Source organism: Ylistrum balloti, unplaced genomic scaffold, assembly GCF_031769215.1.
Source record: "Ylistrum balloti isolate Yb309-2 unplaced genomic scaffold, AGI_CSIRO_Ybal_v1 Utg371830, whole genome shotgun sequence".
Taxonomy (NCBI): Eukaryota; Metazoa; Mollusca; class Bivalvia; order Pectinida; family Pectinidae; genus Ylistrum; species Ylistrum balloti.
This window is the reverse complement of record NW_026782909.1, coordinates 112,599-138,223: the sequence shown is the minus strand read 5'-3', so window position 1 is coordinate 138,223 and position 25,625 is coordinate 112,599. Positions and strand designations below refer to the sequence as shown.

The 25,625-nt window shown below is 38.0% G+C and overlaps 1 protein-coding gene across 3 annotated transcripts in view; it reads right to left on the bottom strand.

The window, feature by feature from the left end:
- The window catches only part of LOC132563716 (probable JmjC domain-containing histone demethylation protein 2C), a 60,420-nt gene that overhangs the window by 15,461 nt on the left and 19,334 nt on the right, over positions 1 to 25,625 (bottom strand). For 2 of the 3 annotated variants that reach the window (XM_060228468.1, XM_060228470.1), the window contains exons 3-10: positions 22,994 to 24,995; positions 19,517 to 19,754; positions 18,979 to 19,146; positions 16,527 to 18,800; positions 7,154 to 7,333; positions 5,896 to 5,922; positions 1,848 to 2,502; positions 1,476 to 1,668 (exon numbers count right to left, since the gene is read on the bottom strand). In XM_060228468.1, the coding sequence (XP_060084451.1) occupies positions 1,476 to 1,668; positions 1,848 to 2,502; positions 5,896 to 5,922; positions 7,154 to 7,333; positions 16,527 to 18,800; positions 18,979 to 19,146; positions 19,517 to 19,754; positions 22,994 to 24,087 (4,829 nt within the window). In that variant the 5' untranslated portion in view covers positions 24,088 to 24,995. The remainder of the gene's footprint in view (positions 1 to 1,475; positions 1,669 to 1,847; positions 2,503 to 5,895; positions 5,923 to 7,153; positions 7,334 to 16,526; positions 18,801 to 18,978; positions 19,147 to 19,516; positions 19,755 to 22,993; positions 24,996 to 25,625) is intronic. The other variant, XM_060228469.1, reaches the window with a different exon arrangement.

Genomic DNA, 25,625 nt, shown 5'->3' with positions numbered 1-25,625 from the left:
CATACAACCATAACCATCAAAATAGATGTAAAAAGCATTAGGATGGTAAATGCAGGAGAAAAACTACCTGAAATTTCAGTAAAGAAGCTCTTCAGAGCATTACTAGGCAATTTATGGCTACCACAAATTCTATGTTGTTGAGCAGAGCTGAACTGTTTATAGCCTGAATGAGAAGGCACATGGTGCTGGTGGATTGTTAGAGGTGGGAATTGTAGACAGTCAGGGCCTCTGTCCCAGACTCAATCAATCCCCACTAAGTACCCAGCCAACTGTGCAGTATTTGGCAGCTTCCCTTTATACTGTATCATAAAGAAGTCGCAGTTGTTTACAATTTTTGTTCACATCTTTATTTCAATATTTTCAATTATCCAAAAATGGTCCTAGAAGATTGATTGATGTCAAAACAAAATTCTGACTATAAAAAGATTGGTTTTTATTTTGTATCAAAAATTTTTGTTGTTGTTGATGAAATATTCTAGAATTGGTATCAATATTTTTCAAAAGGAAGTTGATGATACTGGTAGATGAAGCTATCTTCAACCAGCTACTCTAAGCAGTTCCATATGTTTGGCTACAGACCCTACACATTATCAAACACGCACTTATTTCAAGTCTTCAAGAGATTTTCCCAGATAGGGAGTTACTAGTGACCTCTGTGACCTCCACCTACAAATAGACTACAAGGTTTTTCCTCTGGCAATATTATAGAGATCAACACTTCAACTGCAATCAAATAAATCTTTATTTTCTTTTTTAATTTTCAACGGTTAGATTCTTATCTCTGAAGCAGTTCTTTTTATGTTATCTTCAGTACACAACATTTATCTCCAATATAGGAAAATCTGTTATCTCGTAGGTTTTCCCATCACAAGAGGTATGTTATGCTTTGATACTGTTTCTGACACTGCTACAACAGACTGGTGAGGGATGGTAAGGGCTTGGTACATGAACATACTCCACTATCATCACTTAAGTGATGGTAGATGCTAGAAATATATTACAGTACCTCTAAGTGTGTGATAGCAAGACTGGGTGAATATATATAGACAAACATTATTTGGTATAAGGACTAGGTTTAGAAATAGACACACTCCATTTCTAAAGGTAAGGTACAATAGTTGTGTAATGGTAGGTTTAGTTACAGAAGATATGCCCAGCTGATCAAACACACTGGACTTGTCATACAGCTATCATTATTACCCCATAAAATGCACACAACTAGCATCTGACAAGACAAAAATCCAGGTACACTGACTCATCACAAATAACCGCCGTTCTCCTATTTCTCTTATGTCAATTCTGAACATGCTGTCCTGAATATACATATTACTATTCACACAGAGATCAATCTTCAGAACAGTTAAGTAAATATTCATTTTCATATTTGTGTTTGAAGTTAAACTGAATGACAGATATAATTTGATTTCAATAAACCAGCATATATATACTTATTTAAATGCCTTTGTTGACCTCACCTTCTGAAGGCATAGAACCTGCAGAATATGTTGGGAAGTTTCTTGCTGCGTTGGGTGGGAGTCATCTTACATTCACGACACTTCATGAGCTTGGGAGTGACCTCACTACATGAGCCATCTTGCAGAAATGGCTGACATGTCCTTTTCAGAGTTGCAACTGTTGCCTTCACCAACGGTTTATTGAATGAAGAACCTGTCAACATAAACATGTTCAAAGTTGAATTTCTCTTCAGAAAATCTATTTACAGATGTCCTCAAAACATCAAGACATCAACAAGATAATTTTTCAAGGAAGTGTTAAAATTACCAACATGTGGTTGAATGTTTCAATGGTTTGTTATTGACTTGATCCAATGTGGCCATGACACCTACCATTGTTCTTGGCAATAAACTCCACTTCTTTAGGAGGTATGATGCTGTTACATCCCCTTGCCTTTTCTCTTTCCCACTCACGCTCCCTCTCCCTCATTTCAATATCTAGGGCCTCTTGATCTGGATCTTTTTCCCTATCTTTTTCCTTTTCCCTGTCTCTATCCCTGCTTCGGTCTCTCTCTTTGTCACGTTCTCTATCTTTTTCATTTTCACGATCTCTGCCTCGTTCACGTTCTCTTTCCTTTTCACGTTCCTTTTCCCTTTGTTTTTCCTTTTTGTGCTTCTTCTTCTCCTTGCTGCTAACATTGCTGAGACTGCCAGAAGATGACAGAGAGGACGACAGAGGAGCCTCCATGGGTTTGGAAATGTCCATTGGTTTAGATCTATCAGGCTCACTGACAGGGGCCTGTTGACTTGAGGATTCTTGAGAGAGGAAGGAGGCATGTTTTGCCTCCTTTTTCTCTTTCTTTGTGGGTTGAGTGATAGCCGGGTTGGGGACGGGAGGGCTAGTGGTGTTACTTCTGCTGCCATTGTTTACTTCAGCCTCAGACTTAGACTCCAACTTGTTCTCTAATTTGGCTTCTGTTTTGGGATCCAACTTCAGCTTCTTAACTACAGTCCCATTGCTTCGTTCATCCTCACTGGACTCCTTATTCTAAAAAGATTAAATCATAGGAAATTATATTTATAATTTCAAACATTATTACTTTTGATTTGTTAGAAAACTAGCAGACATTGAGTTAAAATCAATGAAAAGAACATTACAACACTGAAGCAAGGCTTGTTTTAAATCAATTGGAGTTGAGTCTTGAATAATTTGGTCCTAAAAGTTTCAGTATTTGATTATAATATAACTGGTATGATACAAACTCTGAAAGAAGCCTTTCATTACAAATCATCTCAAAAATCATATCCAGGTCCTTAGATACACACACATCCAATCCATTTACAAAATCTATACATCACTCCAACATATTAAACAACATTTTGACATGAAAAATGGGCAAAGTAAAGGTTCCATGACAAGATTCTTCAAGGATAGAAGCTTTAAAAGCCGAAATAGTGGAGATTACATCACAGGATTACAAAGCTAAAACTTCAAAGTGGGTATAAAACTGATTCACTGATACATCAGAGGACAAACATTAAGATGGAAGAATCCCCAAAACCCCAACACAGCCATGATTCAGCACCAAAATCATCCTGTGTTGTGGTAGAACTACATGAAAGTTCAGTAGCCAAGAGCTTTTGTCCAGTGCTAGCATTGCAGACTACCAACACAATGGCCAACTCAAAGGTCGGAGACAGACTGTAGAGGCAATCAGCAGAAGGTCGATGGGAATGTGACAAAGTCATTGGCAAATATTACGCCATCAGAATAATGCTCTACTCAGAAAACTGCCAGATCAATGAGAACTTTTATTTTTCTTTGCAGCATAGACTGTGTTTAGTGAGCGATAAAGAGGGACTGCATTCCTTGGTGGCACAGAGTTGTGTCTGCTAGGTATTGATCGCACAAATCGACATAGCACTCCCGTAACTTCCTTGTTAATTCTGTACAGACTCTCACCTACAACCTTCTACTTCCAGTGCTCTGTCTACGTGTCCTTTTATAACTGAAGCGATTTCTGAGATATCCCCAACACTTCATTACTCATCATATTACGATAGAGAGCCATTTAAACCTGGAGATACAATTACTCTGATAAATACAAAAACCCAGGACCAATAACCAGGTAACGCCGCCCCTAGATCTCCTCAGTATACAGATGTCACACCTTGCTGGGACGCCATTGATTTCATGCTACAATGTTTGCTAACAGCAGCTACCATCACCACAGCATGCTGACAACAACCCTGCTGATCTATACTACCTGTGGCCCAGTATAGCCCAAAACCATCTCCGAAATCCTTGTAGCCATCTCAAGTGTGCTGGAAGTAAGCCACTATCCTACATGGTCCTAATGTCATTCCTACAGCTAGACAGATCCTATCTGGGCCTCCACTAGTAAATCAGACTATTGATTTTCCCAACCAGAAATTCCAACTAAACCCAATTTAGTGCCAAGCCCATTAAAGTGACTGCCAGAGCGATGATAACTTGTGTAAGCTTTCCTGACAGGCTCACTCTGCACTGCAACCAACCCACTTTAACATTCCTCTCTACTCATTTCATTTTCATGCAAAAATATTCCTGAAGGAATGAAACTGATCAAATAACTAGGTATACAGCATTTTTGTTGATGTTTGTAATACAAGATACCCATTTAATAATAAAACCTGACAGCTAAGGGAATAAATCAGATCCTATATACCAGCTTAAAATTCAATTTAAAACATTAACTGATCTGCTTATAACCCAGAGAATCGCACTAGTACAGAAATTCCAAAACTACCAGATATATATCTATAATGATGAGATAAGGCTATTTGTAAATGGTTATGAGTTGTTGAGAGAACAAAACACCTGCAGACCTGTTTCAGTACTTAGTTAAATACAATTTCCATTGATCAAGTTGATTAATGGCAACTTAAGTAAACAGAGGATACAATGGCTTACTCTTGTGGCATTTAGGGTCATTTAGAGGTCACCTTCAAAGGATGAAATATAAACATAAGTAGAATAAATTGTGGGAGAATCACAGCTGGCTCATCTAACTCTGTAAGTTGCCATGATGGACTCATCACTGCATTGACTTTGAGCATGGTAAGACATGGCAGGGTGCTGATGGTGGAGGACCTGTTGAGCTATCTGACAAGTGTAGGAAGAAAGGAATGGAGATTAATTCAAGTGTTGAGTCCTATGAGAACCTCACATAACAAGGTCAATGCCATATCACAACCCCACAACACAGGGTCCATACTGAATCAGAACCACACAACACAGGGTCCATACCCTATCAGAACAACATAACACGGTCTATACCCTCAGAACCCTTAAACACGAGGACTATACCCTATACGTCACACCACAGGTCAACGTCTAATATCAGAACCATCTCACTATAATTCTGCACCTATCTACCCATTTAAGATCAGGAAGCTGGGAGATGCTATCGTCTGATTTCATAGGTATACAGCAATGGGGAGAGTAAATTCTGTCAGTGTAACATCAAGGAAGGGTACGTTTATAGCGGTTCCACTCCCCTATCACCACTCCCTCAAACACCACAACAATACAGGACTACATAAACAAGGGTAACCATTAGCCAGAGATATTAATTATACTTCTATTCAGTAAGAGGGTTTCCTAGACAGTCTATTGTGTAATATCAACATAACATCAGCCATTTTTTCCCCAATAACTTCAATCTGCCACTCAATACCATAACAGGTAATATTTACAATACAAAGCCAGCCAGTTTTGTAGGGCAAACTCATTACTATGAGTACCCTATCTACCATCATTCATAGCCCTAGACAGGTAGAAGAGATTTACTAAACCACAAACTTCCGGTAAGGTGAACAAGGCTATGTGTGTTGCGCTACACACCCACGTCACACTGTAAGCCACATCACACCACAACTCCGGGTCACCTCAATCAAACCTGACAGTGACAAACAGCAATTAAGGAAAGAGTCACTGTTGCTATGGATGATCATCAATGTTAATAAGCTGAAATGACTGGAAAAACCCAGGTAAACTTTGAAGTTTGGTGGTCATGATGTTTTGGTGAGTCAGATCAGGGTTATTCAGTGCTTTGTTCTGTAGAGGAGATCAGGGGTTGAGAAGAGAACGGTGCACATTATCATCAGATCCACCACTCTGGGGATTACAAAGCTGACCTAGCTTTTACAGGGCAAGTAGTCTGTACTAGGTGACCGCCACAACTGTCATAAAACACCCAAAAAACTGGGCTTTTACAGAAACAATTACGAGGGCTATTGAGAACATGCACCGATGAAACTTCAGTGTGTAATATCAACACCACAACTCAAGGACCACATCAACTAGGAAAAAAAGGGCTGGCTTAACATCAAAACAACTAGTGAATAAATTTAAAGTGAAAATAGAAATTATTGGTCTGAAACATATCAGATTACTTACATAGTAATCTCCCAGAATTGCTATGACCTAGAATCAATACATACATCATTCAATTTTAAATGTTGACTGACATCACATTTTTTTAAGCAATCAGGCTTTTTAAAGCAGTGTATCATATTACATTCCTATTAATAATTTTGATCACAATAAACATGACTGCAGATGCTATTTTAACTACTGGAGTTCCCCTATAACATCAACTTTAAAAACTCTTCACTACAAATCTCCTTTCCATCTTTATCAAATTTCAGTAAAACCTTAAAGACCTTGTGGAGTGCAGATCTGGTGATTTGTTGGGGGTGGCGGCTGACTAGACTTTCTAATCAATTGTAAACTATGCTGTTGCACACATGCATGGAGAAGCAGTACCCCCTGTTGTACCTGACCTATACCAAGGGTCATAGATCTAGGAGTGGAAAGACATCATGCATGTAAACCTGCTTAACATGCTAGAGCAGATACAGACACTTTCCACATCCTATCATAACCCTTGTAATGTTAGCTCCTGAAAGCAGTTTATGTAAGAAGGCTTGTTTTTACTGCAAACAAACTGCCCCTTTCACTTCAATGGTGGTCTATTAAGAATTCTGATTAGTTCCACACCTCCAATATAAAGTCTTCTTGTCAACTGCAGACAATTTGTTTGAATACTCTCTCAGTCAGCCCCTACTTCAAAGCCTGCCACTGCACACAACACAGAAGATGATGTCTGGTGATAATACCACCACTTAATTAAATTGCATGGGGCAGTACAATAAATCCACCATGTGCAATATCACTGAAAAACAGTCCATGAGAGAGATAATATCACCCTGCCATTCTATTACATAATAATGCTGCCAGTAACAGGGACACTAGCCCACACAAGCTAGTCAGCTACAAGGAGTTTCGCCCACCAAAACACAGTACAGATGGTGGCATTTATGTAGTCACAGAGGCATCAATACACTAGCCACATAATACACTCAAAACGTTTCCATTAACTAGAACAGGAAACACATTGTTGTAGTAAGGTTGGAGTCCAGTTTTATCACAGAAAGGTTGCTTTTAAATCTTCTAGGGCAACCAAGGGTGAAAACTAAATTAATATGATAAGTGTATATACCATTTTACAACAAGGAATTGCAGGAACTCCAGTCAAGGCAAGCATAATTCTAAGATCCAACATAAATGCCAGAGGACAACAAGTCAGGACAAACCCTCTACCAGTCAGATGGAGCTGTACTCACATAATCACAGTTCTACAAGCAGTGTTTACCTTAGAATTATCTTTCTCCTTATTCTTCTTGCCCTTCTTTTTGCCCACTGGGGTGGGATTAGTGTTTGGGGTAGGATTAGGGATACTGTCTACCACAGCCTCGCTCTGTTGTTCTTGTCGTTGTTTTTTATTCACATTATTTCGCTTTTTCTGTCGTTTTTTTCCTGGAACTTCTGGATTCTGTTAAAAAAAAAAAAATCAAAATGAACCATATGAAACAAATTGTGATTGAATTCAACACACAGAAGTCTCAACTCTCTAGCCTTGAATACTGGTAGCTGGAAAAAAATCTAAGTCTATTGTGTTACAAACAAATGAAGATCAAGATACAATTACACCAGGTGAGGATACTAATACTTTAACAGGATATCTGGACATTTTTATTATAAATAGGACTTCATCACATATACCCAGACGCCTAAATATTGTCTGAAACCCAGAGTAGAGGATGAGCTAATTACATGACAATGATATAGCATTTGTAAATATTTCTACTTAAACTGCAATAGATGATGGTGGGCTAATTACTGGACAACTCCTTTAGCAATATCAGAAAATCCATTGCATTAAAGGTTTAAGTGAACAAAGATTATGACACACAGCTGAGACTGGCTGTGTCAGGAGGTTATATGCAGACCCTGAGGATGTTACTATATTTTATCATTACTAATGTTTGTGTAAGAGGAAAAACCACTGGCCTAGAGAATTCATTTCCTTGAAATTGAAGTTACAAAGTTCACTAGCCTGATTTAATGTACTGCCAACAAAGATTTCCTATCAATTTGAAAATTAATAGTTTCACAATGTGAAAGGCTTAATCTGAAATTTGTTTCCATTTGATGAAACTTGTCACCAATTTTAACTTTTATATGCCTATCATGACAAACCCTTCCAGCTGTTTCATAGATCTCAGGAAAAAAGGATGCTCATGTATGATCATATATGCATCAATGAATATGTGTTTTTTTAAATTGCTATCTGTTCTGATTGCTTTTTCATCTCATTATCTACACTATCACATGCGACACATGTAAGTCGTATTAATCAAACAATCCTAGGATTCCACACCAATAAGGGACATGCACTAACATTAATTTGAGTACACCTAACATCACAGAAAGCCTAGTAACAGCCGACAGCATTCAAAGTCACAACATACACTGAATCAACAGTAGTTATTTCCAAAATGTCAGGAAACAGCTGCTTGTGTTTACCAATCAGCTCTTATGCATGAATGCAACCAGGTCAGATTTTACATACTACTACACAGGAAACAGTAAATATCATCCATCAGGGGAAAAAGTGGTGGGAAACAGCTGGAGGTTCTACTAAACCTGCCCAGGATTGATGATGGTATGTGTAGGTAGTACAGCACAGAGAAGGACAGTGATCAGGTAATACCAAGATATTTTGGGGTGTATGAACACAGGTACAAAGAATATAAATACACAGGTGTATGGAATGTAAACATACAAGGGTAAGTAATATAAACACACAGGTGTTAGGAGTGTAAGCACACAAGTGTAAGGAAAGTAAACACACAAATGTATGGAGTGTATACACACACATGTAAGGAATATAAACACACAGGTATATGGAGTGTGAATGCACAGGTGAATGGAGTGTAAATGCACAGGTGTTTGGAGTGTATATACACACATGTAAGGAATATTAATATAAAACCTAAATTTTGTATAAACACATATGTAAAACGTAAACACACATGGGTGCAAGGAATGTAAACACACCTATGTATGGAGAGAAAACGCAGAAGTGTAAGGAATGTAAACACACAGATGTATTGAGTGTCAATGCACAAGTGTAAGGAATGTAAACAAACATGTGTATGGAGTGAAAACACACATGTAAGGAATATAAATATACAAGTTTAAGGAAATTGTATGAGATATTAATATAAAACCTAAATTTTCTATAAACACACATGTAAAATGTAAACACACATGGGTGTAAGGGGAGCAAACACATGGGTGTAAAGAATGTAAACACACAGGTGTAATGTGTGTAAATATGCTAGATATTGACATGTGTGATAGGGTTGTTAAGGTATTGTTATCAGAGCAATATCAAATACTGAACTCTGGTACCCTTGTATATCTAAAGCCAATAGATCAATGTAAAAACAGTAGGGTATCTACTTCTGTGTTTCCAGTTCTAAGCAGACTTTTAAACAGTGCACATATTTTTAATACAGACGCTGTAATAGCTATTTGCATGACAAGAATATAAAAATATATCAAAATATGTCATAATGCAGAAAGTGCTTCCTAAATAAAACTTAATCCAATATATAACACTGTAATGGGGTTATAGCTAATCACCAGGACCTTGACCATATTAAGAAATTTTGGACTGAAAATTCATTTTGAACAAGCGAGACCATAGTCAGAAATTTGGACAGAAGATCCAGCATGAGAATGTGAGACTAAAGAAATTAGGATTGAAGATTTTGTGAAGGTGACATAGTTAATTATCAGCTGGTGGCCTTTATATGATTGAACACGTGTATTATACTCAGTACTGATGTCTGAGACTCCTGTGGTAAAAAGATGGTGAGTCACCTTGGTTTACACATCCCCGCTATAGTTACCTTAATGGCTAGTACATTAGACAAACTCTGGATGGTAGTCTCTCTACAATATACAGTGTAAACCCTACATCCTACAGATCACAGTTCATATTGACTTTATATATTACTACATTGCTGTAAGCCACTGAAAGCCAATTTATTTGCTTTAAAAACTTGCCTGTATCTTAAAAGAATCTGTTTTCAACATTAAAAAACTGATTTGTATCAGAATCTGATCTACAGTTCTCTAACACTTCATGGTTTGTGTTCTTGTAATAACTATATCTACAAGTGCCTGGCACTATCATTCTAACGAAATATGACAGTGTTTTTCATACAGCTTTCAAATAGCTGAAATTGATTTTTCTCATAATCACCTCAATCTCTAGACATTAATGTTATTTATTGTCTTGAAGTTCCTCTTAAATAAATAAACATTTCAGAAGGCTTAACAACACAACTACCTCACAATTAAAAACTTTATAATGCAAATACACTACAAATACCAAAATCCACAGCTTGTATACACAACAACAAATATATCCTATCAAAGCTGGAGTATACAACTACACATCTATCATACCACAGCTAGTATATACAAAGTGTATCATACCACAGCTAGTATATACAAAGTGTATCATACCACAGCTAGTATATACAAAGTGTATCATACCACAGCTAGTATATACAAAGTGTATCATACCACAGCTTGTATATACAAAGTGTATCATACCACTGCTTGTATATACAATGAGTGTATCATACCACAGCTAGTATATACAAAGTGTATCATACCACAGCTTGTATATACAAAGTGTATCATACCACAGCTTGTATACACAACAACAAATATATCCTATCAAAGCTGGAGTATACAACTACACATCTATCATACCACAGCTAGTATATACAAAGTGTATCATACCACTGCTTGTATATACAATGAGTGTATCATACCACAGCTAGTATATACAAAGTGTATCATACCACAGCTTGTATATACAAAGTGTATCATACCACAGCTTGTATACACAACAACAAATATATCCTATCAAAGCTGGAGTATACAACTACACATCTATCATACCACAGCTAGTATATACAAAGTGTATCATACCACAGCTTGTATATACAAAGTGTATCATACCACGGCTTGTATATACAATGAGTGTATCATACCACAGCTTGTATATACAAAGTGTATCATACCACAGCTTGTATATACAAAGTGTATCATACCACTGCTTGTATATACAATGAGTGTATCATACCACAGCTTGTATATACAAAGTGTATCATACCACAGCTTGTATATACAAAGTGTATCATACCACTGCTTGTATATACAATGAGTGTATCATACCACAGCTAGTATATACAAAGTGTATCATACCACAGCTTGTATATACAAAGTGTATCATACCACTGCTTGTATATACAATGAGTGTATCATACCACAGCTAGTATATACAAAGTGTATCATACCACAGCTTGTATATACAAAGTGTATCATACCACTGCTTGTATATACAATGAGTGTATCATACCACAGCTAGTATATACAAAGTGTATCATACCACAGCTTGTATATACAAAGTGTATCATACCACTGCTTGTATATACAATGAGTGTATCATACCACAGCTTGTATATACAATGAGTGTATCATACCACAGCTAGTATATACAAAGTGTATCATACCACAGCTAGTATATACAAAGTGTATCATACCACAGCTTGTATATACAAAGTGTATCATACCACAGCTAGTATATACAAAGTGTATCATACCACAGCTTGTATATACAATGAGTGTATCATACCACAGCTAGTATATACAAAGTGTATCATACCACAGCTAGTATATACAAAGTGTATCATACCACAGCTAGTATATACAAAGTGTATCATACCACAGATTGTATATACAATGAGTGTATCATACCACAGCTAGTATATACAAAGTGTATCATACCACAGCTAGTATATACAAAGTGTATCATACCACAGCTAGTATATACAAAGTGTATCATACCACAGATTGTATATACAATGAGTGTATCATACCACAGCTAGTATATACAATGAGTGTATCATACCACAGATTGTATATACAATGAGTGTATCATACCACAGCTTGTATATACAATGAGTGTATCATACCACAGCTTGTGTATACAATGAGTGTATCATACCACAGATTGGGTATACAATGAGTGTATCATACCACAGCTTGTATATACAATGAGTGTATCATACCACAGCTTGTATATACAATGAGTGTATCATACCACAGATTGTATATACAACGAGTGTATCATACCACAGATTGTATATACAATGAGTGTATCATACCACAGATTGTATATACAATGAGTGTATCATACCACAGATTGTATATACAATGAGTGTATCATACCACAGATTGTATATACAATGAGTGTATCATACCACAGATTGTATATACAATGAGTTTATCATACCACAGCTTGTATATACAATGAGTGTATCATACCACAGCTTGTATATACAATGAGTGTATCATACCACAGATTGTATATACAATGAGTGTATCATACCACAGATTGTATATACAAAGTGTATCATACCACAGATTGTATATACAATGAGTGTATCATACCACAGATTGTATATACAATGAGTGTAGCATACCACAGCTTGGGAATACAACAACAAATGGGTATAAAACCAGACACACAATGCACCTCCTGTATCATATAAATATGGAAAACCTGTATCTCTACTCAACACAAAATTGTAAATATCTTCAAGTGCGAAAAAAAAACAAAAAAAATGGCAATGTCTTTTAATCAATATATCTTATGGAAGCTTCTATGAAAGTACTGAACTCTTTGCTTTCTTTCTATCACTACTTCCCTATATAATATAAGAATGAAAGTACTGAACTCTTTGCTTTCTTTCTATCACTACTTCCCTATATAATATAAGAATGAAAGTACTGAACTCTTTGCTTTCTTTCTATCACTACTTCCCTATATAATATAAGAATGAAAGTACTGAACTCTTTGCTTTCTTTCTATCACTACTTCCCTATATAATATAAGAATGAAAGTACTGAACTCTTTGCTTTCTTTCTATCACTACTTCCCTATATAATATAAGAATGAAAGTACTGAACTCTTTGCTTTCTTTCTATCACTACTTCCCTATATAATATAAGAATGAAAGTACTGAACTCTTTGCTTTCTTTCTATCACTACTTCCCTATATAATATAAGAATGAAAGTACTGAACTCTTTGCTTTCTTTCTATCACTACTTCCCTATATAATATAAGAATGAAAGTACTGAACTCTTTGCTTTCTTTCTATCACTACTTCCCTATATAATATAAGAATGAAAGTACTGAACTCTTTGCTTTCTTTCTATCACTACTTCCCTATATAATATAAGAATGAAAGTACTGAACTCTTTGCTTTCTTTCTATCACTACTTCCCTATATAATATAAGAATGAAAGTACTGAACTCTTTGCTTTCTTTCTATCACTACTTCCCTATATAATATAAGAATGAAAGTACTGAACTCTTTGCTTTCTTTCTATCACTACTTCCCTATATAATATAAGAATGAAAGTACTGAACTCTTTGCTTTCTTTCTATCACTACTTCCCTATATAATATAAGAATGAAAGTACTGAACTCTTTGCTTTCTTTCTATCACTACTTCCCTATATAATATAAGAATGAAAGTACTGAACTCTTTGCTTTCTTTCTATCACTACTTCCCTATATAATATAAGAATGAAAGTACTGAACTCTTTGCTTTCTTTCTATCACTACTTCCCTATATAATATAAGAATGTATAGGGGGACTCTGCTGCCAAATTATCTTACAGTTTTGGCACTGCTGTGGATTTCTCTACTTTTGGCACTGCTGTGGATTTCTCTACTTTTGGCACTGCTGTGGATTTCTCTACTTTGGCACTGCTGTGGATTTCTCTACTTTTGGCACTGCTGTGGATTTCTCTACTTTTGGCACTGCTGTGGATTTCTCTACTTTGGCACTGCTGTGGATTTCTCTACTTTTGGCACTGCTGTGGATTTCTCTACTTTTGGCACTGCTGTGGATTTCTCTACTTTGGCACTGCTGTGGATTTCTCTACTTTGGCACTGCTGTGGATTTCTCTACTTTTGCACTGCTGTGGATTTCTCTACTTTGGCACTGCTGTGGATTTCTCTACTTTGGCACTGCTGTGGATTTCTCTACTTTGGCACTGCTGTGGATTTCTCTACTTTTGCACTGCTGTGGATTTCTCTACTTTTGGCACTGCTGTGGATTTCTCTACTTTGGCACTGCTGTGGATTTCTCTACTTTTGGCACTGCTGTGGATTTCTCTACTTTTGGCACTGCTGTGGATTTCTCTACTTTTGCACTGCTGTGGATTTCTCTACTTTTGGCACTGCTGTGGATTTCTCTACTTTTGCACTGCTGTGGATTTCTCTACTTTGGCACTGCTGTGGATTTCTCTACTTTTGCACTGCTGTGGATTTCTCTACTTTTGCACTGCTGTGGATTTCTCTACTTTGGCACTGCTGTGGATTTCTCTACTTTTGCACTGCTGTGGATTTCTCTACTTTTGCACTGCTGTGGATTTCTCTACTTTTGCACTGCTGTGGATTTCTCTACTTTTGCACTGCTGTGGATTTCTCTACTTTTGCACTGCTGTGGATTTCTCTACTTTTGCACTGCTGTGGATTTCTCTACTTTTGCACTGCTGTGGATTTCTCTACTTTGGCACTGCTGTGGATTTCTCTACTTTGGCACTGCTGTGGATTTCTCTACTTTTGCACTGCTGTGGATTTCTCTACTTTTGCACTGCTGTGGATTTCTCTACTTTTGCACTGCTGTGGATTTCTCTACTTTTGGCACTGCTGTGGATTTCTCTACTTTGGCACTGCTGTGGATTTCTCTACTTTTGCACTGCTGTGAATTTCTTTACTATAGACTGAAAGTACCAGTAAGTTGTGAATAATCAAGAAAGCAGTGTGTTGTTCTTATTTTTCTTTTCTATTTTGGCCTAGGACCAAGAGTATAATCAAAGATTCTTCTATCAGCATGTAACACTTCCACTTGTCTGCCCTACCCCTACTGGCTGCTAACACAGCCTAAACCATCAACATCTCCATTTCCCCTGCTCTGGAATTCTCCATACTCTTGGAACTGCCAAATCACCATAGTTTGGAAGTAATTTATATGTTTACTGAAGACCTATAAACATCTACCTAAGCTGTAATCTTACATATGTTGACTAATGATGTACAAGACCACAACAAAAACAATCCAAGTTTTCTTTGTGGCACCAGGATACCTGCAAACATAACACAGCTGTACTCCAGTAAAATTAGGCATCCTTCTATTGGTCATTCACAATATTCACATATAGAGGGTCAAGTACAAACTATGGTCCTATAATACACTGATTAAATCAGGTGGGTTTATATTCAGCTTTTGTAAAATGTCCATTTTATAAATCAATTTGAAATGGGTGGTTTTGGCATTCTGGTTAATTGGTATAGGACACTTAGCAGTTCCTAATGATCTGTTAACCTAGGCTTGTACAAATAATGGCAAGATATAAAGTTAATACATGCACTGAAACTAATGCAAAAAATACATATCTTTAAAATACATGGGTAATCATGCTGAACAGCATTCCAGTAGTCGTATCAACAGCTGTCGACATAACACTGAGAAATGTGACACATGGATAAGTCCCTGAATAATTCTCTATCTTATATTGTAACACCTATAAATTATAACACAGATCCTCTTATTATGGCCTGTCTATTCATCTGATGGGTTGTCTACAGACAGTGAATGTTTCTAAGGATGATGTCATATCTGTCTGATGAGAGAAGTACAAGACAACAATGTTAAAAGATGCCACAACAAAAACATAAGGATAATTAATATAACATAATTTTGTTGGAAAGATTACACACATAAATAAAACAAGTTGCACACTTGTCAGATGACGTAAATGAGTGATAAATCTATACAGGCGACAGCTGGTTTCCTGGTCCTCGCGCAGTCTGGTTTTATGATTTAACATCCCATTATACCTGTATATATATAATCCATTAAAAACAAAATACACAAGCAGACTGTTAATGTAGATGTTTATACTTGGTGAAAATATTGTGTATAGTTAATTTATACAGCTGTAGTACATGGAAATTAATTATTTTACATTATACATTTATCTTCTATGTTTTGTTTTTGTTACATGCAGCACATTTACACAGAATTATAATACATGACATGAATTTCCTTAGTTACTGAACAGAAAGTTTCATATAAGAGTTTACCCATATACAATAACATGGGGAGTCTTAATGTAATCCTCAATATCTTACATACACAATAACTTTAGAAGCTAGATGGAGATGGCACCTTCTTCCACTATAAATCTAAATTACAACCTTCACCTATCCTCAAGTGACAATCAACATTAACAGTTGGCTCTGTGATTTCCAGGACAGCCACCATGATGAAATGTACACCTTCTTTACTGATAGTATATCAAATCTTGTCATATAAAACATTCATTTCTTTTAAGGAATTGTGTCTCATGATGACCATGTACATATCAAAATACAAACTAACAGAAAAAACTCATGAAACAACATGAACAAACAGCAGCAATGGATGATGTTACATTACATTACAGTCATGTGATACAAAACGTGTAGAACAGGTGGCTAACAAGGCCCATTCATTGTTATATAACATAACCAACTTACCTGAGCTGATTCTGTCTCTGATGCAGATGTAGTGGACTCATCATTACTAATGGAGTGATCCTTGAGGTTACCGTTGATTCTAAGAGCACTGATTGGGGAACGGCTTCCTCCCTCCTTACTGGGTGAGATGTAAGAACAATTCACATAACAATTTCGCACAATTTCTGCCTTTTGCTCACGACTATCTCCATGAGGAACTGGTGAATTTTTCAATTCCTTGTCTTCATCCGAGTGGCGCTGCAACCATGCTTTTTTCAATTTTGGTGCATTGCCGGACTTGTGTGGGGAGGTACTGTCTGATTTGACATGGGGTGGGGGACTAGGAGCACTGAGGGTGTCACTGTCTGTGTCAATTTGACCATTGGCCACACGATTGATGGTCTCCATTAGGGCCGTATGGCTGCTGATACTACTACTGCTACTACTCAATGTCTGGGAGTTGGAGTCATCCAGACAAGCACTGAGCTGGAGGGGGTCACTTTTCCTGCGTTGGTTCTGGGATTTGGTCTGAGATTGGGGTTGAGATTGGGGCTGAGATTGAGACTGGGGAGAGTGGTGCACCACAGGTTGAGGGGGTGGGGTATGTCCCACTTGAGCCGGAGGAGGTGGGGGACTTTTCCCAATTGGGTGCCATGATTGTTGTTGTTGTTGTGGTTTGGTCTCTGTAGTTGATGTTGAATGTTGTTGTTTACTACTATTACTGCTACTACTGTTATTTGACTTGCTTGATTTGTTCAAGTCCTGGTCTTGAAGGAACGCATTCTGAACAGCATTTTCAACAAAAGACTTAAAACTATCCATAAATCCTGAAGCAGTTTGCGAGCCTGGAGCTAATGAGGATGGAGAGGACATAAACGATGACGTAGATAATGTTGACGATGAAAATGATGAGGATGGAGATGAAATTGTGTTCATAGCTGATTTGGTTGTCATGGTGACATTGGAAAGAGCACTAGACACTGTAGTACATGTTGTACTACTTGTAGTTGTATATGGGGAGTGATTGGTCAATATCTGCGGAGTGGTCACTGGCACATTCAGAGCTGAATTTGCTACATTCTCTGCCTTCTGCCTCTTGCGTTGTGGCCCATCCTTGATGACCTTCCGCTTAACACCCTGTTGACCAGCTGAACTGCTGGACTGGGAGGTGGCTGTTGGAATGCTTGCTGATGTGTTTCCCTTCTGTTGGTCACTATGGGCCGATGACATTGACTTAACAGTACTTTGTGAGTAGATTGGGTTTGGCACAAGACCTTGCTGAATGAGACTGTAACTGTATGCCAGTGAGCGCCCAGGGAGGGACACGGGTGGCTGTGCTATTGCTGCAGACATGTAGTGACTGTTGCTACTGGATGCTGATGATCCGTTGGATGATGTGGATGAAGCTGGAGGTTTACCTCGGTGATAGTCAACTGGCTGACCTAACATTGCGGATGCAAGCTGCTGATGGTTCATGCCTTGGCTAAGTGGGCTGTTGGATGCGATATGTTTATTTTCCCCTTTGAGAGAGCTGAGTGATGATACATGTGATCCTGACGAGGACAGATCCATGGACCCGGAGACGTCATGGTGATAAGAACCTGCTGAGGGACTACTACTGGCTAAAGCTGAGCGTGGTCGGTCGTGATGGTGGCGATCAGGAGTATGTGCTGGTTTGGGCTGGGGTCGTGGGGAGGTGGATGGGGGCATGGGGATGGTACTGCTGTAGTGTGAATGTGCAGGGCGTGGGCTGGCAGACTTGCCACTGTCTTTACCCTTGTTCTCCACTATCACAGAGCTATGAGATTTGATGTCCTTAATCAATGGTGGAGGTACACCAGTTTTGGGTCGTTTAGGTGACGTTGAGCAAGTGGACCCAGATTTCGAGTCTATATTCATTTTCTCTTCACTTTGTTTCTCTGCAGCTGCCAAACCATGTAGATGAAGCTGTTCTGGTGATATATAAGTATGCTGGAATGGTTGGTAGCCATACAAACTAAAATTAGGTTCTTGCTTCACTCCTGACCCAGAGCCAGATGAGGAAGAAGAAGAAACAGGGTATCCTTTGAACCCCTGAGCTTGTTGGTAGTTGTGAGCTTTGTTATCACTAGAACGGCTTGAACTGACCTTCTCCACTTTCTGTTCCGATTTATGTTCTGTGGCAAGAGCTTTCTGACGTTCCTTAATGAACTCTTCTTGCTTAGCAACAAAGAGTTCTTGCTGCCTCATGATCTCATGCCGTCGAAGCATCTCAGTGTTAAAAGAAAGGTGACGCATTTCCTCCCTTTCCCTTTCCTATAACACAAACAAGACATAATTAAGATTGACAGCAAATTCAACAAATTTAAGCAGAAGAATTCACAATTCAGGCATTAGAACAAAACCGAAAGATTTTGGACTAAAAGAATTTTTAAATCTACAGAAAGTCCTGAACAGGAGGAGATACATGATCAGTTTGGGAACAAGCATTTACCTGTTTGACCTTTTCCTCCATGCTTTTAATGATATCCTGTTTATCAAGCTTCTCGCTATGACTGTAGTGGTAGGAGGAAGGGGACTGTTGTTCAGACTTGGGAGGCCCACTCTTCCCCGTGCCAAGGGTGATGGAGGGAGGTGCCCAGATCATGCCTGACTGCTGAGCCTGAAACATATCAGGGAATCAGTAACACAAAACTGTACTCTCAGACACAAATGTTGAGAACAATGTACAGTCAATTGAGCTCAAATACAAGTCAACTTTCTGACAAGTATTTCAGGCTCATGTGAGAATTGGCCATGCCATCAATGTAAGCTAAAAGTGGGCTAAATCACAAGCCAAGTATCTGGCAAGGATCAAACCACGTCTTAGTTGGTAAATGTAACAATGAGTAGGGTCTAAAATTTCATCCTTACACACCACCTTGTAGGCACAAAAGTCATATCAATGCACCTCAAAACTAGTATCATACGGATGTTTTAGACAGTACAGAAGCAGGGTTAGAGACTGTATGTCAACATAATTATTCACTTACCCTTTGTTTAGCAAGCCGTAAGGACTGCTGGAAATGGTCATCCACAGCAGCTAAGGTATCCGCAGATTCTTTGAGAATTCTTTCCCTTTCCTGCCGCTGTTCATGCTCATGTTCCCTCCGTTTACGTTCTAGCTCGCGCTCTCGTTCACGTTCCAAGAGCTCTTTCTCCATGCGTTCTCGTTCAGCTCGTTCTCGTTCAGCTCTTTCCCTCTCCATTTTTTCTCGTTCAATCCGCTCTCTATAAGTAAAGAATAAACAAACATCTGAGAGGAATGAACAAAAGTAAAACTAAATAGTGGTTGTGTAAAACAGTATTACACTGTTGGCACAGAAACAGCTGGTTTTCAAGTTTCAAGCTAAAAAAATCTATCTGAAAAAAAATTCAAACAAATAACATTTACGATATAAGTTTGTAAATTTGAGATCAGAATGATTTATTAGACACTGTAATTTCCCCTTAATCAGCACAGACCTTCTTTACCTTTTCCTTACTTATTTAAATCAAAGAGTTGCCTTACTCTATTCTGGATTTTACTTTTTGTCCGTTTTTCATCAAAAGATTAAATGTGAATATCCCTGATAAAGATGAGTCGTGTTATTAATCTTAAGGATATAGAAAACATCCAACCATATTTCAAGCCATTATATTAAATTTGCCTGAATCAAGTGATTGGAAGTTATTGAGTTACATTGAAAAATACAAGAGCAGAGGGAGGGACCCTGACTGTATAGTGAGATACTGGTCTGATCATGCTGGACAGTATACCTACAGAAAGTGGGTAGGTATTGGCTCAGTAAAAAGCTAGCTAGATAGAAAAGTACAGTAAAATTCAATATCGTCAATGGAATAATGGTATTTAATTGATCACAAACATTACCATAACATGTGTATATACAAGTACAGGATAATAGAAGCCAATTATAGGAAAGCTTTCAAAGTTTTTGTCTTCCTTACAGCTTTAATCAAACTTTTAGTGGTCTCTCGCAATGACTTACATGTTAAAGCCTTTATTCCACACTCGGCTATTTCTATACAAAATTACCTTTGTTAAATCAGAATAATTTTTGTCATGTATTTAGTTTTTAGGAGTAATGTTGGAACTAGTAAGAGATTCCTGAAAGGGATAAATGACTACCTTGTACCAGAAGGAAACACTAAAACCTAAGTTAACAATGTATGTCTGATTGATAGGTCTAAGTGACATTTTAACATCTCCCGTCTGAATGAAGACAATAAGTAAAGGTGACCAAGCAATCAAATATTTCTTTTATCTCAGCCTGATCAGGAGGTCCCACTGACGTCATCAACAGACAGATTACCCTGTAAGCTACTTACAACAACACTAATGCTACACGTGTCAAGGTAGCTTTACCAATCACACACAGTAAATATTAAAGGGGTATTGTTATCAATGTAGAGTAGAAACATTCCATATATATACACCTATAATACGCAAGAAGAAGCAGCTTATCTGTTCAAATCGAATCACTGATTAATACCAGATTCAAATAAAAACATAGTTAAGACATAACTTAGTATGTTTAAAAAAACTCTGTATGTGAAAGACCAATATGTCTGTACTCCAACACCAGATCAAAATGTTTAATTCCTGCAGTGCTCTTCAACATATGATGCTCTACCACAACTGTTGGCCTGATCAATACCTTGCCTGTTATTATCTTTGTCGTATTTGGAGGGAAAATTCCTTCTGACACCTCATCAATACTGTTATCAAAACAAAATCAATGGCTGTGTAATCTCCATGGGGGGTTCCAACATGTTTTATTGATCTAGAGGAGTCAATGGACTGGTACACACGAACCACAAGACACCATATATAAGGTTACCATACATAATCCCAGGATATACAGACACATACAGGACACCATACATAAGGTTATCATACATAATCGCAGAACATACTGATACATACAGGACACCATACATAAGGTTACCATACATAATCACAGGATATACGGACACATACAGGACACCATACATAAGGTTACCATACATAATCACAGGATATACTGACACATACAGGACACCATACATAAGGTTACCATATATAATCCCAGGATATACTGACACATACAGGACACCATACATAAGGTTACCATACATAATCGCAGAATATACTGATACATACAGGACACCATACATAAGGTTACCATACATAATCCCAGGATATACTGACACATACAGGACACCATATATAAGGTTACCATACATAATCTGAGGATATACTAACACATACAGGACACCATACATAAGGTTACCATACATAATCCCAGGATATACTGACACATACAGGACACCATACATAAGGTTACCATACATAATCCCAGGATATACTGACACATACAGGACACCTTTCAGGAAACAAAACTAAATAAGGATGATACAATGACACATACTGCAGTTACAATACAAGGAAAATTTAGTTGATAATATCCTACACTTGTAACTGATCTGAAGGAATTCTAATAAGCCAATATTACTGAATAAAATGGATGACAAGATGATATGATTTCCTTCTATCAACCAAAATACCAGCTCTAATAACACATTGTACAATAGTACCTTCTACTGACCTACATACAATCTACATTTGCTTTCACTGTAAACTCAGGTCTAATAGACAAAATGATCAAAATTTACATGTGTGGTATAGATATGTATAATCACATATAACTGTGACCTATCTACTGGGACAGGAGAAGTAAAATACTCTCTACAATACTACAGAAACAGTGACTTGTTCTGAGATCCTGTATACATGTCACAGGTAGGGCTTGTTAGCACACTCATCTGGTAAGTAATCACCACTGATAGACTGCTACTATCTCTGATTTAAACTCGGGAATATAATTTACTCTAGTGCTAATGAACAGTTCTTTTTCAGCATTTGGACTAGATCTCCATATATATAGCAGAGAGGAAGTAACAATGTGTTTTTTTTCACAAGTACATCAAGATCTCAATATTTCTTACGCCTATATTGATAAAACTTTCCTTACTCTACTGTGTGTATGTATTATTCAACACCAACAATTGACCTTTCTCCTTGCACTAAACTTTACAATATATTGATTTATAACTGTATCACTTTAGAAAACTTATTCATATGTTAATCTAGATATTTTCAACGCTTTCACAACTAAGAAGCTTATCTCTGAGAGCATTAAGCATGAAAAACAAAATGGACCTTAAAATAAAATGTTGTATCATTAATTTTTTTGACCACACATATACTGAGAGCCCTACAATATCAGAATAACTGCCCTTGATATTGCATATCGGTCTGTTCTCCTTATTATTATTATTATTCACACTGTTATCTCTGTCAAAATGTAAACATGAACAATACCTGCTTTCAAGTCCAAGAGAAATAGCCGGCATTGACAAGCAAAGTGCAATTTCTATAAGTGAATAAGCTCAAAATTTTTAACAACAGTTTAGAGTGAACATCTTACCTTTCAATGCGTTCTCTTTCTTGGCGTTCTCTTTCTATCTGGCGGTCTCTCTCAATTTTCTCTCTTTCTAGCCGATCCATGCGTTCCCTCTCAAGACGCTCACGTTCAATTCGGTCACGTTCATATCGTTCTATCTCACGTTCCTTCATGCTAAAGATATCCCGAAGAAGGTCCTCCTGTTTGCTGGCAAGCATCCACTGTGGAGGAACTGGTACCGAGGGGTACTTCTGCTGCCACAGGAGTTCTAGTTGGGCCATGGTTAGGTTAGCTGGAGGAGGATATCCAGCAGAACGCTGCAGAAGCAACGAATTGGAATACTGCAACGCAAGTTGCTGCTGCTGAATTGCTGCCAAAGTGGCATGGTCAAGCTGTCCCAGGCCTGGTGATAATCCTAGCTGAGCAGCTGCAGCTGCACCCATGGGATGATAGGACATGGAAGGAAGCACATGTGTGCGAGGGAGGGGATGGGTGGGGAATGAGGTTGTGGTAGGTAGACTCCCAGATGGGGGTGCTGATGGGATGGGGTTATGTACACCTGGGTATGTTGAAGACTTGTGAGGGGGTCCCAACATGCTTTGCACATTGCTCTGAACTGGATTTTTCCTCATTAATTCGGGATCCCTGTAGGGTAGTACAGGCTCTGTTCGATCTATTATAAGAGGACTAGATGCCGGACTGTTTTTACTGGATGTTCTCAGATCGTCAAGCCGTGAGGACGGTCGTCGATCATCACCATAACCAGAATAGCTTGAATGTTCACTTGTCCTAGAACTTGACCGATCATTGGGTGTCTGAGTGGAATTACCGTAGTTGGATAAAACGTTGTCCTTTATAGGAACACTATCTGACCTTAGGTCCTTTGATGGCACCACAGTATCTGAGGACTCACTTTGAGGGGACAGAGATTTGGTTTGGTTGATTGAGCTGCCAGTGTCTTCCCCATGGAGTGCTAGCTTTTCTGTCCTAGCTAATTTGGTGATCTGATCAGTCAGTGATCTATTGACGTCAATGCCAGCCAGAGAATTGGAAGGTGGATTACTACTACTTTCAGAAGAATTGTTACCTGCTAACAACCTCCGTTTCATAAAGTGCATATTATCGTCTGTGTCGGTTGACAGTGTTTCCACGTTTAGGTGCGAACTGTCGTTAGCGACAGCTTCACTTTCACTACCTGTACATGCCCTAGTCACCGCTGTATCACACGACACCAACACACTATCAGACACAGCACTATGTGTTAATACATCCTTATTACCTAAAGCACTAAATTCTGTTCCTGTTTTTGTATCATCATCTTTGTTAACAGTTGCCTCGGTAACCTGTGATAAGTCAGAGTCTGTTGTGCTCTTTACCACAGAGGTTTCTGAATCACATTTAGAAGCTTCTACGTTGTCACTAGCCTTCTTAACATCACAATGTTGCTCTTCCACATTCCTCCTCTTTGCAACAGCTGCCGGTGATGTGCGAGTTTGTTTCCCTGAAACTTTGGATCTGCGCGATTCTCTTTCACTAACTTTCCTGGAGGATTCAGTTTTTACAGGAGAGGGTGATATTTGTCTACGTTCCTTGGAATTAATAGATCTGGGTGTAGTCCTTGGTTCACTTCTATTTCGTAATTTTTTAGTATTCTCTATCTGCCGTTTCTTTGAAACCACAGAGCATTTGTCTGGAGATAGATTAATATCACACTTTTTTAATTGTACAGTTGGCTTTCTGTCAAATGACTTTGGCCTTTTGTTTACAGTAGGAGACACAGGAGGATTACTGTCTTGATTTCCTGCACTTTTCCGAATATCGGACGACCTTGCTCTTTTCACAGGACTTAAAATTTTCTCTTTTTTCTCCTCTAAAGGTAAACTTTGTCTGTTGATATCCTTTGGTTTTGAGCGTTTCCCTGTAGATGGTAAAGCAGTCTGTACTTGGGTTGAAGGACTCCAATCACTTCGCTCCTCAGTTCTACGCTTGCGTTCACGTGTAGGTTTTGTACGAACATTGGTTTTATCTGCAAGAGACAACAGAATATGTAAAGTCACTTGAATATCACTGGTAATTGTTCGACTTTTACACACTGGTATCCCTGAATGACTATATTTCCGAGCTGTTAAGTGGATATTTCAACTGTGTATTAATATCAATCCAGAGATTATGTTATTTCCTGGCCCAAGCTCAAATCACAAGATCATTGTTCTGATACCAAAAACAAAATACTCAAGTTAATGTATTTCCTAAAAGGGAAATCAATAAACTAGACAAATATATGAACATACATGGTATGGTATTAAGATAAATAATCCTCTGTTCCATTATAATGAACACAATGATTACTGGCAACACTGACCTGTACTACCAAGCTATCAGAGGACTACTTGTGACTCCACTGTGGGATGTCGCCTACAGTGAGGATGAGGTCATGCTGAACCAGATACCCAGCATAGGCTAAACACAGCTATACAATAGACCCGGCCACAGTACAAACTACACACTTTATCTAGGCTCTCAATCTTTGGAGAGTTACTGAACTGAATATAACAACACATCAACAATAATGGTGTCTCGCATGACTGGGCACGGCAGAGAGCCAAGCCTTGGTGATATATCACTGACCTCTGATACACACCATTGTAACTATCAT